We start from the raw sequence: 15127 nt of genomic DNA, 5'->3' as shown, positions 1-15127 counted from the left end.
GGGCCGGCGGCGCGGGACGGCTCCGAGCCCAGGGCCCTCCCTCTCCTCAGGGACGGCGAGCCCCGGGGCGGAGCGGGGGAGGCCCGGGGCTCCGGCTGGTGTAGGGGCGAGGAAGGGCGGGTGGAGAGGCCGGCGTCGGTCCCGCTCTTGCGAGTTCGCCTCAGCGCGCTGGCGCTGGCCACGGGACCGCAGCCGGCCTTGCCCGTGGCGGGGCCACGCTTTTTTTTCTGCCGGTGTTTTGATGGCTCCCAGGGCAACGGCCCCGCGACGCGCAGCGCCTTGAGCGGGTCACTCGTTTGCAGATATCCTGTGTGCTTGAAGCGTGTCTATCACAGCTGACACGATAGCAAAGTGCAATATTTCTCCTTGACGTTTTTGCATCTCTGCGTAACGGTGCGATTCCCGCCCTGCTCACCGCCCCATGTAACAGAAAAGTCTTAATACAATTTGAAGAAATCGAAAGGTTTTTTTTTGACGTTTCAAAGACAGTGTTTACAGTGTTAAAGTACTTGGTAACTTGCATGGGTTTTTTTGGTGTTTTTTGACATTCATTATTTCTTTGAATACCATATGGAATTTTGATAATTGTTCTTTAAACCACTTGCAGTTCTAGGTTATTATCTCTTAAAACTTTGTTATACCTGATTTTATTCTGGATAGCCAATGTTCTGTAACTGTTCTGTCATGAGTTCCTACAGGCAAAAGCTCTGTGCCGCTTCTTACAGTGTTCACCTTCCTCAGCTGTTGAAGTATTTTCTACTAACTTAACTGTTATTTTTATGATTTCTTGAGCTATTCAGTTTGTAGTGACAGTAGTTGCCTGTTCTTGCATCCAGAGGTCCGGTGTAGAAAGGATTGTTGATACTTTTGGGAAACAGCCTATATGATTAGATGAATTCCTGTGAGAGTGTCTTCTATGAGTATTTGCGTTGCAGCTTAGAGCTCCAGTTTTATGTTAGACTCTTTGAGTCTTGTCTTGAGATCTGTTTAAATTGGCAAAACCGTAGGGTGGATTACTTTGTAAAGTAATGCAAGAAGAATAGCTGCCTCAGTTTCCAAATACTTGAGGTTATATTGTCCCTAGCCTTTAACAATGAGGGTTGGGTACTTACATTTAGCATGACTAATAGCCTAGAACCTAATGATTAAAGAGAAAAACCTAATAATTAAGCAGGAAGAAAATAACAAGGGCAGGGCACATGTGAAGATCTCCATCTTCTTGAAGAGTGCTAATTTAAACAACACAGAGGCACAAGAAGAAAAAAAAAAACCCAAACCCAGACCATTGTGAGTGCAAGCTTTTTCCTTTTACTGTAAGTGAAGTGGGTGGTCAAGAAATTCCTTTCAAAAAAAGACTCATTGCTTTAATTAGTAAGATGAAATAACAAAGCTGCAAACTGGAGTACCCGTCGGAGGTGATTTCTGACAAGGCTAGACATAATCTCTTTGGAGTGTTTGTTTTTTTTTGGTCGTGTCAGCAAGAGAAATTATATAAAATTCTGTATTTTGAGAATATCGCTTCATGTATAGGCAGTCAGGCAATGCCTTTTCACTGCTTGGATTGGTAGGTTTCAAAGTATTTGTTTTCTGGCAAGAAAAGAAATTCAGTGAAGACAGTGGCAGGTAATTATCTCCCAGGTTCTAGCAGAAAATCGAACAGTAAATTTCTATTTTTAAGCCTTTATAGCTGAAATCATTACTTTTACTGAGGCTTTTGGGGGAAGCGCTGTAGAGGATTAAGCCAGTCACAAGCAGATCTCAAGGATGTGAGGAAGGAGAACTTTTTGTGAGAAGTGTCAACTTTCTGTTTTTCTGTACTTTGTCTTTTAACTAACTTTCTCCTTTTTTTTTTTTTGTATTTTTTTTTTCTCTAAACTATTCAAAAACCACTGAGTTTGGCGGTTTACTAATAGACTTTCTCAAGTTTTGTCAGTCTGTCCAGAATGCTAAGATGCAGGCCATTTGTTTTTGTTTGTGACTTTAAGAGCTGGGCTATTGTCCAGTCTGTGCTTTTAAAGTCTTGTGTTGGAGAAGAACTGATATTGGTTGCTTACGAACAAACGGTTGCAAGGTACAGTAAATAGTACTCATAGGCTATCTCTAAATATAAATGTATTTTGAAGCAATGGAGTAAGGGATAAGGGTCTGTAAAATTATTATTAGTACTGATATTTAGTATATGCCAGCCAGGGGGAGTTGCCAGTGTTTTTAGATCTCTTATGGCAATTTCTTTCTTTCTTCCCCCCGCCCCCCCAGTCTCCTCTTCTCCATTTGAGAATTTACTGATCAGTTCTGTTTGGTAAAACGTATTAAAAGTGTGAGCTTCCTGTACTCAGTTACCCCTTGGATAGATCTAAAAGCTGATTTGGCTGCTGATGATTTCATGCTTTGCTGATTCTCTTTTTGTCATCTTTTCTTTTTCTTCCTTTTTTTTTTTTCTTTTTCTGTCTTGAAGTCTTCGGTTTCCTTGCAGACTAGTTCTGCAGGGACAAAGGCACCTTTTTGTAGTTTACACGGAGTCCTTAGATGAGTCTGTCTCTTCTGTGGAGCAAAGCCCACAATAAATTAAAAGTGGGTTCTCAACTTGCATGTTACAATGTAGAAGCTAAATAGGGGCCTTTTGGTTATCATCCGAATAAACTTGCACCTATTTTGAAATATCGACACAGTCTGTTACCTCCCCCCCGCCCCCCCAAACAATTTTAAGTGTGTTTAATGAATCATCTAAATAGTGCAATGTGCTCTAGGGGAAATCTTCTTTGGCAGGGGGTTGGACTAGATGATCTCCAGAGGTCCCTTCCAACCCTAACCATTCTGTGATTCTGTGAATAGAGAAGTATTGTCTGTGATGAGTTGCTAGTCCTGCCTTCTGATCCAAACATTACTCTTTTGACCAGGTGAAGAAAAGAATAAGAAGCTTTCTAAAGTGAAGAATGCAAAAGGTTTTCACTGCTTGTGGAGTTTCTGCTCCTTTGAAACAGTGAAGAAACTTGTTTTCACTCAGTTGTAGTAGATTTAGCCACCCCTAAATTCTTAATATGCTTTCAGATATCTTTAAAGATCTTTGATAGTTGATGGGATTGAGGATTACTACTTGATCCCATTTAGAATGAATGAAGGTGATGATGGATATTAATTGGTATTGAGCCCTAGCTCTGTGCTGTGTGGTAACACTTTGGAAATAGTAGTGTCTAGAAAAGAGAAGCAAAAAGCTTTGAATTTCAGTTATAATTCTATTGCACTTTGTAATTTTTGTGTACATATTTTTTTTTTTCTTTTAAGGAGAAGAATGTACTGTATTATATTTATTTCATAATCTGAAAGAAGAATAGCATTTGGAATAATGGCAACAGGAGACCTAAAAGGAAGTTTAAGAAAAATAGAACAAGGACTTCGCATGTTAAATTATCCAAGAGATGTGGATTATACAGTGTAAGTGGCAGTGTGAATAAATTTATGCTAATACATGATGACAGCAAGATGTGTAAACAAGATAAGTATAAATATTAGCATTGCACCCAGTGATGAGTAAGCAGAGCATATCTCTGTGGGAAGCTGGAGTTTGATACAAGTGAACTGGAAGATGAAGGATGCAGTTTTGCTGTTCTGAGCAATCCTTAGAATAATCCTGAAGTGTATAGCTATCTTGCTCTTCTGCTGTTTTTCTCTTTTCCTTGATTAATCTCCCACCTTTATAATTTCTTTGTAAGTGCTAGCAAAGCTTTCTTCAGGAAATTTCATCCTGTAAAGATTAAAAAAAAAGGTGTTGAATGCTGAGATGGAAATGCTGGTGGGCTTTACACCTGACAGTGTTAAAATTATGTGAGGGTCACAAAAATGTTTTGAGCATTTTATAGATACCGGTAAAGACTGACAAATGAGATATTCCTGGGAAGAAACCTTAAAATGGAGGTACTTGGGTATAACATGCTGGCTATATTAAAACACCTTTCAAGGTAAATGTTTGAATTAATGTAATGAAAGGCTTTTGTTATCTTCTGCTGTGTAAAATACTTTTGTTTCTCAATAGGTTGGTAAAGGGTGATCCAGCTGCATTTTTACCTATCATCAGCTATTCTTTTACATCTTTTTCAACTTACATAGCAGAACTTTGGGTAAAGTGCGATGTGGAACTCACAGCAAAGAGTGACTTGCGTTTTATTGAAGCTATTTATAAGGTATCTGTCTTCATGTCCTTTGCAGAAGAGACACAGTTTTGAGTATGGCTTCATAAAAATTAAACATCTAGTATGAGTTTTACTAGAATGTAAAAATTTTTGACAATGAACGTGAATCGTAATTCTGTTAGGATTTAAGATGAGTAGTAAGTCATTGTGTGGCAAGTCTTTATTTAGATTTTCATGAAAATAAGGCTGGGTGTTATTAGCCAAATCTCAATTTTGAGACAACTGCAGAATCAGTAACATTATTGTGTTTTATGTTAGTTGTGAAGAATACTGAAATACTTATTACACAATAGATTTTGCAGAAGTGACCTTAGAAGAAATCATAACCAGCAAAAAATTACAGCAAACTTAAAAATTATAATGAAAACACAATTAATTTATACAGTTATTTTAAAACACCATGCAAAATTAAGATACAAAGTCCAGTTCTTAGCAGGTTATAAATTGGAATCAAATCCTTAACTGAATGAAAATAATTTTGAACTATCCTTAAAAATATCCATAAGCACATTTTTATAAAAGGTGGCTTGATATATTAATGAATACTAGCTTATTCAGACTAGTTTTCCATCTGAGGAGGACAGAGACTCCTTTACAAAGAGGCTCTGTGGTAGCCTTACTTAGCCCTCTGACGCATTTGCTGAGATCAGTACAACTTTTTATTGTGCATTCACTTTGGAAAGTTTTTGTTTAACTTTTTTAATATTAATGTCTACAACCAGTTATTTCATTAATCTTACTGTGAGTTAAACTTTACAAGAGTGACATGAATGAAATGTTTCTGGAAGAGGTATGTTGAAAGTCTAGTTAGAAGAAACAGCTGAAAATATATGAATAACCAAATGAGAAAAGGTTTGACTGATGAAGTGAAGAATAAAAGATTGTAGAAAAACCTGAGCTTGCCATTTCTACAACAAATTGTGTGGTGATTTTGAAAGTGAAGTAAACTTTTTATTTTGTTGCAGCTTCTTCGAGATCAATTTCAATATAAACCAATTTTAACAAAACAGCAGTTTCTTCAGTTTGGCTTTGCAGAAAGAAAAATGCAGATTGTTTGTGACATTATCAACTGCGTGGTGAAAAAACATAAGGAATTAAGTAACTCGCATAAGGTACTGTTTAAATGGTAACTTTATTATGAGATAAGTTTCTTTTGACATGCTTGATGCTGCAGGTAGAAACTGAAGACCAGTTTATTTGAAGGTGCAGCATTGCTGATAGTCAAAATAGAGGGGAAAATTAGTATGAAGTTCCATTGTAAGATGCTTGAGTGCTATCAGGTATACAAAAGACACAAAGCTGCCAATGCTTCATAGTATAAACAAAAAAATATTAGAATGAAGACAAATCTAGTACTTGGTGTCTTTACAGTAAGTAATATATTTTCTACTTCTCAACATAGTGAATGTTTGTGTAACTCATTAGACTTTGCAGATAGATTTAAAAACAAAGCAAAACCATCTGATATGTTGAAGTTCTGGTAATGTTTAATTTAAACGTGACACTTGTATTTGTGTTTCAGTGGTATACATCTCAAATCTGATAATTTTCATTAAATGTACTGTTTTACATTGGTAAGGCATTATTTTTTATCAGTGTATCCTGTATATCAGAGTATGCTTTAATAAAAGGAATTTTCAGTCTTCATATTTTACAGGATTTTTTTTCGCTTGAGTTTATAACAGTCTTCAGGACTTCTGTATGCTTCATTTGTCACTTTTGGGGGTATAATGACTTTTTTTCATATTTGTTTGTCTTTCAGCTCTGGTGCAAGTTGTCTTTTTTTTTTATGACCAGCTTTGATCCAGCCTTGCATAGGCGTTAATGGGTGTATGAATGTGCCATTCACTTCCAGATCTGTTTTCTTTGTAAATTTGGGCCATACTTAACTTTTTTTTTTAGACATTATTGTACTGCAGAGGTTTAAATGTGTTTGTGTGTGCCATGCAATATTCTTGACTGTTAATGATGGCAGAAAACGGGGTGTGTTATCCCATCACCATGTTGTGTCGTGTGTGTTGTGTCCTGTCCCACCCCACCTCCCCCCGCCGCCCCGCCCCCTGCCCCCGGAAAACATTCCTGTGTTAGAAGCTTAATATTTTATACTCTTCACTTTGAAGGTTAAATCCCAAACAAGGAAAAAACTCAGATCTTTTAAATATGAAGTATGGTCAAATTGTGATAATGTCCTTGCTGATCATAGTAGCAGTGCTCTGAATTCCAAACAGGTATGAAAATAGTTTTTATGTTGTATGTCTAAAGGTTAATCTCATTTGTAAGAAGTCAGGCTCTTTCTGGAATGTGTGCTTTCATTTAGGTTTTAATGCTTGATCAGACCAGTTGTGGTTTTATTTTGTGTTGTGTTTTTTTTTCTTTTTCTCTAACCACACCCCAAGTGTGGTTGACTGAAATAATAGCTGAAATACAGAGGATATTGCTTCTCTTTTTCACCGGGTAGTTGATCTCAAAGTCTTGGTGGTAATGATCTAGTGCTGTTGTTTGCCGTTTGAATTATATCAAATGGAGGGACATCAATGAAAATGAAGATGCAATTGGAAAAAGAATATACATCCTGTTTGGAGATTAATAAGTGTTTGGCCTAACATTGCAATGTTTTCAATGTAGCTTTCAAAACATTTTTTGCTCTTTAGTCTGTATCTGTTCAGCAAGGATTTCTTAATGTAACATTCCTCTTGGATTTGGTTTTACAAGAGCAACACTTGATCTTACGTGTTATGATACTCTTGACCTGTGGAGGAGACAGCTTTCCTAATATTTTCTGCTAAAAGAGTGCAAAGTAAAATTGTACAAAACTTTTAGGACTGTGACAGCCCATTAAATGTTGGTGGCTTCTATTTAGCAGTAAAATACTGTTTTAGCAGAGGAGAATTTCACAAAGAGAATATTTGGAATGACTTATCTGGCCCTTCTGGTTGTTGAATGGTAGAACTGAATGGGGATATGCGTGAGTGTATTAAGAATTCTCTAGAAGAGAAGAGTTTCAGCTTCAGTAAAACATCTAGGAATCTGTAAGTGTTAAGATGCTGCACAAAACTAGTAATTGTGGGTTTTAACCATTAGGTAATTTATTTTGTTATGTGGCAGGTAGTGATCATAGGACTTGATCCACCTAGAAAGAAAGGCAAAATTTGTCTCTTATTTTGTTCTCTCTAAGGGAAGCATTCAAAGGAAATGAAATGTGTAGCTAGTAGGGCTATTTTGCTGACGGTCGTCAAAGAAGAGAGTTCTAATCTTCCTAGTTAAACTTTTTTTTCCCTGAATGTTTGAGTGGTGGTGGTGTTGATGTTGGAACTGTCTATACATGTTAATACGTACAGTGAGATTCTTACCTCCCATTCCACACTTAGAAATCTAACAACCCTTATAATAAGAGAGGACATTAATGCCTTTGTTACTGTTTATTGAAGGGAACCAAGGCACACAGTGCATATGATAAAGTGTGTGCATATTTGTTTTACAGTTCTTTCATGACTGTATGATATTTTAAGTTAAACTGTCTGCTGTTGCTTTCTGTATTTTGCAAGCAGTTGGGATAAGATTGTCAGATTTAAATAAATAAATACTAAAATGATACGTCTTTTGTGTCAGTTACGTGGCTGATGAATTGAAATGTTCTTGTAATGCATAACACCAGTGAATTTTTTTTGACATGCTCAAAAGAAGCCTCAAGTAGAACGGCATTCAGGAAATGAAGTTAATGATGACCTTCATCCACTACCCCTTCTGGCACAGGGAGGTAGTGAAGAAGAATTGAACCTAGATCATGATGTAGTGGAAGTTAAATGTGAACAAGTAAGAACTTTTATTTTAAGAAGCTGTTCGCATGTATTCTTAACTTTTGTTACAGGGCTTTTCTAAAGGGATAGAGGTTTTAAAAAGATAGCTGGATGCTCCTTAAGTGTAACTAATAGATATATAATAAATATGTTGGAAAAAAAAGTCAGTTATATTGTACTGTCCTTTCAAGTGCCAGTTCTGTCGACAGTTTCTTTAAAAGCTGAGTTCCATGAATAGGCGTATTATGGCAATTCTGAAAGAAAAACAATTTTCTACTGTAGCAGAATGTGGTTACTGAACTTGAGGAAGATTCCACTTAATTTCATTGATAAAATTATGAATTATATCTGTTTTGAAATTAGAGGACATGTTCTTATCCATATTTTCAGGTCATAGAACATAATTCTCAGATCGAGTTCCTAAAGAGTCAGCTTGCTGATTGCCAGGAAAAGCTTCATAAGCTAGATTGGATGGAAGGTAAACTACATGTTTTAGAAGAGAAACTGAAAGGAAAGGTGATCATAGATGAGAAGGACTGGAATAACTTGTTGAATCGAGTTTTGCTTCTTGAAACAGGACTGTTGTTGCAATCCGAAAAGGTATGTTAACTTCTGTTTTTCTTCCATAACAAAAATTGCCCAGACACAATGTTGTCAGCCTGTTTCTCTTCTTCCTGCCTCCCGATGTATGCCTTTCACTATTTTTAAAGGCATGATCTGAATGGAAGTGCTGTTTATGGAGTTGGTGGTATTTTTTTCTTAACTGTTAAATTCTGTTGTTTTCTCATGCTCTATGAAGCAAAGCTCTCCATTGGAAATTGTGTCCTTGCGGGAAGAGCAGGTGTAGCTAAGCCTGTTTTCATTAGTAATGACTGTGTGTGTTTTCATTTCCTAGCGAACTTGTAGAAGGAAGCTTTTGAAGACTCTTAATTATGCTGTCTTTGAAAGCTTAATGTTTCTGTAGTTGAGAATTTCATTGTGCTAGTGACACATTTAAGGGTTTCCTTATTCTGATCTGCACTATTTTGAATATCTTACACTGGCCTGCAAATCTTGTTTTTGTTGTTGATACAGTTGAATATCTATTTTTTTAATTCTTCAAGCTCTAATCAGATACAGGTATTCCCTTTGGAAGATAAAGTCTTCATTCTGTATAACAAACATTGGCAAAAATAGATGGCATGCTCAATGGAAAATACAAGGTTAATGGAAAAGTTAATTCACAAACTAAGAATAGGATGCTGCGCCCCTCCCGCCTTCCTGTTTCTTGTCCATGATGTTCATTGCATTTTTAAATGCATGAAAGTGCTACAGTTGTGATGTGGCTACATTTGGCATATTTGTCAGAGCAATTGAAGTATTTTATTGCATTAAGACTGTGTATTGTTTTTCATGCCATTGAAAGGTCCTTGTATGCACACTATTTAATTTAATCACAGAATGTTAGGGATTGGAAGGGACCTCGAAAGAACATCTAGTCCAATCCCCCAATATATAATATATATGCACATGTAAGTATTTTGAGATGCAGTGAACCATAGCATTAATTTTGTGATCACATGCTTAATTTCAAAGTGTATTTGCATATGCATCTCATGTATCCTTCAGATAGTCAGATATTTTCCAGAAGTTGAAAAGCCTTGTGGGAAATAGTTGATCAGTATTACATTTTTCTCTGTAACTGTAAAAATGTTGAATTTACTTGTAACCAGGAGCTCTGAGTGTGCTGCTGGCTGGCCCTGAAAATTTGAAAATGTCGCTAATACTTGTATACAAGACCTGTTTTTTAATGTGTGCCTTGAAAGTGTGCTAGTTATGCAAAGTCTTGAAATGGATAAGTGTTCAGACTGATCACTAGGTTATTTCTAAAGGCTGTAGCTCAAATTATAAGGATTGACAATCTCAGTCATTTTTTTTTTAAACAGTTTCAGATCAGTAATGGCTCAAGTGATTTACCATTTGAAATCAATTTCTCATGGATATTGTAATTTAATTATCAGTGGACATATGTCAAAATAAAACCACCACAGATAATGTTTTCTTCTGCTAGCAGTCTCAAGAGCCCTTCAGCTGAACAGCCATAGATAGTTTTGCTCCTGTTTCAAGTGTAGTCTCTTCAAGAGATAGTTGCTGCATTTATGACAGTAGTAGCACAGGAAAGCTTGTGTTTCAGACTAGGCTTGTTCTTTTATTTCTGTAAATTTGATTTATTATTATTTCAGTAACATGTTTATTGCAGTTGTTCAAAGGTTTGGAATAGTATTTGGAAAAGACTTAACATTAGTATCACTCAAAAATTTCCAGTAAGAATTTTATTTCTGTACTACATGTTACTGAAATAAGTGATCTGCAGAAACAAGCTTGAATTTAGTTTGTGTGTGGCATTGTTGCTTGTCTTTTTTCAAAGCAAGAGAAGCTGGATTTTATATTTAAAAAAAATCTTCAAAACTCTTTTTTGCAATAGGCGTTTGAAAACTGCCAAGAAATAATCCTTTGGGCCAGAGAATTGCTGCTTCTTTGTTTCATGAAATTCCATCCAAGTTGTGCTTCACAGATATAGAAGCAATTCAGAATTACTCCTTTCTTCTTACTCTTGCATTTTTTTCAGGGAACTTTTGGCATCTAGCCAACGTAGCAGGAACGCTCTTAAGATCTGTCTTGCACTGCTGCCAAAGTAGCAGCAGCTGTGCATTTAGCTCTGGGAAAGTCTGAAAGCTACCAAAGCTATTTCAATGAAAGGAATTGAGCAGAAGTAGTCAGTGTAGATATCCTTTTTTTTTTTTAATTTTAATTTTTTTGAGATACGCATTATTACAGTTTTTTTCAGCTTCTTCCCACACAGTACCTACTATTTCTCCCTAATTCACTTATTTGGGTATAATATTCCCCTGTTAACTGATATAGTTACTCCAGTATATACAGTGATATACTTTATCAAAGGCTGAGATTTAAAATCATAATGATAACTCATTGGTGAAAAAAGCCTGATGTTTTTTGAGTGTTGGATTTTTTTGTTTTGAAGTCAGAAAATTGCACTCAAAACTAACTATTGTTAGTACAACATTAATTTTGTTTATGAACAACCTTTTCTAAGCTAGATTGAGTTAAACTGAGAACCTTTCTTAAAAGAGCCCTCTCTCATTTAGGAGCCTGGGAAACTAGCATAAAATAGACTTTAGAGTTCTAAGCATTGAAGTGGAATGAATTTCAGTTCATCTATAGACTAACTTTTTAGGACCAAGGAGCTGCATTTCTGAATATAAACCAGAAGTAGAAGGTACACTTATTTTGTTGAGGTAACAGCAGCCAATGTCAAGATCTAATTGTTGGCACAGGCCAAGAGCAGTCTAATTGTTCATTCTACTCATACCTGAGTTATATGTACTATATTTGGACCTGGTTTTGACCTGTTTATGAACAGCAATATTGATATTAAAAAAAGCCCCCATGAAATAGACTATTTTTTTAATACAATGTATGTATGGAAATTTTGGATTTTTTAGTCCTGGAAAACATTTGTGCAGTGCCAATATATCTGCATGGTGTAGCAAATGCATACATAATTAGTACTTAAATATACTTTTGTTCAGTCAAAAGATGGTTTAAACAGGGTGTATGGCTAAAATGCAGTAAACTTGTATTTCAGAGAGGCTTATCTACAGAGTTCAACAATACAGGTCAAGAATGTACTTCTAGTAGGATTCCAGTTTCTCCTGGTGAGTATTAATGACTTTCTTTTTAATTAACTTCACATGCTAAACGCTTCTTGCTGACCTTGACTAAAATAGTGTTTTTTAAGTAGACAATTGCAATTTAGTGACCTCTGAATTTAAATGCGTGCTGCAAATTAGAAATCAACCTGCTAGTCAATTCATGTTTGTAATTTATTCTTTAGAAGCTTTATTTACTGAAATAGTTTTCAAAGCATTAATGAAAATATATAGCATAGTAATTAATAGTAACAAATAACTACTAAAAATCTCAAATATGCAAATTTAATTAAGGTGCTATAGCTAGATCTGTGAAAAACATAATGATAGCTGCATTTTAAAGCAGTTATAGTGTTTTAAAAATAAGCTATTCATAAGCACAAAAGAAATTATATTTGTTGCCACAGGTTTGTTATAATTAAAATAGTGTCACTTTTTATGTTGTTTTTTACTTTTATAATGGGGCTTAGGACAAATCAGGGCTCTTTCATTCATAATCTGTGTTGTTTTTCAAATCACTGCTGAACATTCTCTATAATTTCATCCCTTTTGAAGCAGTTAGCAGCTATGCATGTAGAATTTTTGCTGAACTTCCTTATTTTGAAGGGCAAGACAAAATCTTTTTCTTCAATTTTCAACTTAATTTTGGTAAAGTACAAGAAGTAAACAAGCCTTAAGGGGGAAAGAAATTAAAAACATTCCCCAGGCCATAAATAATTCTTCTGTCTTCCTCAATGGTAGCTCTTTAGCCCTTACCTTGCATCATTCTCTTTATTAATTTGGCCTGTTTCCCCTATGGCAGCTGTTATTCCTATCACAAGTAGTAAGGAGAATATTCTATTTCCCATTCTTACTTATTAGGCATTTTTGTCCCGTGTTGGGCTGTTGCACTGAAATTAAAAGGGAATCTCAGTAACCAAGTTTACATGGAAACTAGAAAGACAGTTTCTTGGTTACATCAAAGTTTGTTTTAATTTTGAAGTCTCACAAATGGGACCTTCTTTTTACAGACCTTAGAAAGCTTGTAACACGTTTACTTCCTTTCATAAGTTTAGTGGTATGTTACTGACACTTGAGGACTTCATAGTCAGCAAACAGGCTGATGGTCTTTAAAAGAGAGTTTTCATATTTTCAGGCTTCTAGAATTCTTCTGAATTTGTTATTCCTGTTTTTCTAAAATATGATTCAGGAAATTTTAGGCATACAAGTTACACAGCTAGTCTTAACTCTTATATCTGAGATGTACAACAGTACTTGGAATGCTTTGATGCTGTTTTTGGTTGTAGTGCTCCTTAGGAATCACAGCTATACAGAAGAAACATTTTTTAATTTTAATTGGTTAAAAATAATTCAGTATGATTTTAAATACAGAATAGTGTAGCTAAATATGTTCCAAAAGTATGATCCATAGATGGTGGCCTTACTGAAAATAAGGATACGGGAACACTTTTTCTCTAAATACTAAATTCTCTTCCCTGACAATAGTATTCTGAAGTTGCAAGGAGTATCAAAGCCTTCACAATGTAAAAGAAAAGTGTTTCTGCTGAATGGATGCTAAACCTATCCCAACAGGAGGAGAGCTAGGGAAACAGCAAGAGCTTGATACAAATTTTAAGCTAAACAAGAAAGTGATGATTTTGTTTGTATTTCTGCTGCTTATAAGACAGGTTACTTACAAATTAAAGACCTGTTTGAACAAGTAGGTTACAGTAAAAGTAATGTAAACTATTTGAAATTACTTCTAAATGTTTGACCCAGTAGTTAGACATTCTTGAATGTTGATTTCCCTGTAATCAGGATAAAGGTGGCATTCCTAGTAATCTTTTTTTTTGAATTTGTCTTGTGTGTGTTATACATAGTATACTGCTCTTACCTTGTTATAAGAAAAAGAGAAACCTGTTTTGGACCCTCACCAGTAGCTGTTCTTTTTCCCTCTCTAAACAATGCATTCTCCTCTGTTATTACATACTGTAAATCAAGCTATTTGATAGCTGACCTTGCAATAAGAGAGCAAAAAGGCAAAGGTGACACAAAAGTGAGCGTTTCTCCATAGATACAGAGAGGAAGGAGGAGATGCCAGAGAGTCTTCATCAGTCGTCTGGATACAGTTCACTATTATCCACAGACCCATCTCCCAAAGCCGTGACCATTAATTCTCTTGGTCTGACAGATATTTCAAAGGTAAGTAAAACTGGCAAATGCTTAGTTGATTTCCTTTCTGAGGTCAAGAGAACAAGTAAGCATTAGTTTTAGTTGTATATACTACTAGTGAAAAACAGGAAACTATGCAAAACTACATCTAGGTCTGTCTCATAAAAATCCTTTTGATTTGATAACAGTGCTTAAAGTCACATTTTCTCTATGATTTTTTTCAGGTTGAAAGTCCATCGGAAGAATGTTGGCTTTAAAGAGTTCACTAACTTTGTTGCTTTTAAATTGCAGGAGACAACAAGACAAAGAATGGAAAGGATAAGTAAAATGTAAGTAATAGGAAAGGGCAGCAGGAATTCATTTCCCAGGAGGGAGTTGTACTGGACTAAGGCGTATAGAGAACATACATATGTGTTCCAAACCTCAAAGGTCTCTACATCAGGTGTGGCATTTCCTTATGACTCCCCTGGATAATAAATCCACTTACAGTTCTGTATTTGTGGGATGAGTCACTGTTTTGGTTTCTAAAAAGCAATAGAAAGCATTCTTAATAGTATTAACTAGAGATTAAAGAGTGTTTAGAATCTGGTTGACAAGAAATAGGAATATTATTTATCTTCTGATAGGAATTCCCTGATACTGTAGTTATTTTTCAGGAAGAAAAGTTGCAAGTATCTTAACTATGTTTTATATTATTTGAGGAAAAGTAAAACTAATTTCAGGCTAAGCATTGTGAGAACTGTATTAAGGTGTATTTGATATTGGTCCTGAGATCTGTAATGAAAGCTTTTTTTGTAAGAAATATTTTTATTACACTTGAAGAGAAATGCATTGCTGTATAATGTTTCTTTAGCAGGAGATTTCTATTCTGTAAGTGCCTGGCCTGAAAAAAAATGTAGCCTTTTTTATGATTTAATTTTATTTTGTGGGTTACTTCTTTATATATACTTAAAGTTTATTGATATGTGGTGGGCATTTAAAATACAAACCAATCGCAGAGGAAAAGGGAGATGAGAGGAAACTTAAGCTTTCATGCTGCTTGATAGTATTTTGGATTCATTAGAAAGTTAAAGACAAGTCAGTTATTTTTTACCATATTTTAATAAGTGTATGTGTAAACAAAATTTATTTTCAGAATTGAAGAAACCTCAGAATTGTTGAAAACCTCAAGCAACACCTCTGAGAAGACCTGAAAGCACAGGTCTTCAGACCTGGTCTCTGTACTTATGGATAGCAGAACTAATATGTATGTTTGTACACATTAAATTTTTAATATATCAAA

The 15127-nt window shown here is 35.4% G+C and overlaps 1 protein-coding gene across 5 annotated transcripts in view; it reads left to right on the top strand.

The window, feature by feature from the left end:
• The window catches only part of CEP44 (centrosomal protein 44), a 15470-nt gene extending 343 nt beyond the window's left edge, over window positions 1-15127 (top strand). For 2 of the 5 annotated variants that reach the window (XM_068403888.1, XM_068403887.1), the window contains exons 2-11: window positions 3283-3432; window positions 4031-4178; window positions 5153-5299; window positions 6308-6415; window positions 7869-8000; window positions 8375-8584; window positions 11631-11700; window positions 13748-13875; window positions 14137-14174; window positions 14981-15127. In XM_068403888.1, the coding sequence (XP_068259989.1) occupies window positions 3344-3432; window positions 4031-4178; window positions 5153-5299; window positions 6308-6415; window positions 7869-8000; window positions 8375-8584; window positions 11631-11700; window positions 13748-13875; window positions 14137-14174; window positions 14981-15038 (1128 nt within the window). In that variant the 5' untranslated portion in view covers window positions 3283-3343 and the 3' untranslated portion in view covers window positions 15039-15127. Of the gene's footprint in view, window positions 1-3282; window positions 3433-4030; window positions 4179-5152; window positions 5300-6307; window positions 6416-7868; window positions 8001-8374; window positions 8585-11630; window positions 11701-13674; window positions 13876-14136; window positions 14175-14980 lie in introns of those variants that run through there. The other 3 variants (XM_068403889.1, XM_068403890.1, XM_068403891.1) reach the window with 3 other exon arrangements.

The sequence above is a fragment of the Nyctibius grandis genome, chromosome 6 (genome assembly GCF_013368605.1).
Source record: "Nyctibius grandis isolate bNycGra1 chromosome 6, bNycGra1.pri, whole genome shotgun sequence".
Taxonomy (NCBI): Eukaryota; Metazoa; Chordata; class Aves; order Nyctibiiformes; family Nyctibiidae; genus Nyctibius; species Nyctibius grandis.
Note: the sequence above shows the minus strand (reverse complement) of the source record. Positions and strands in the feature narration are given on the sequence as shown.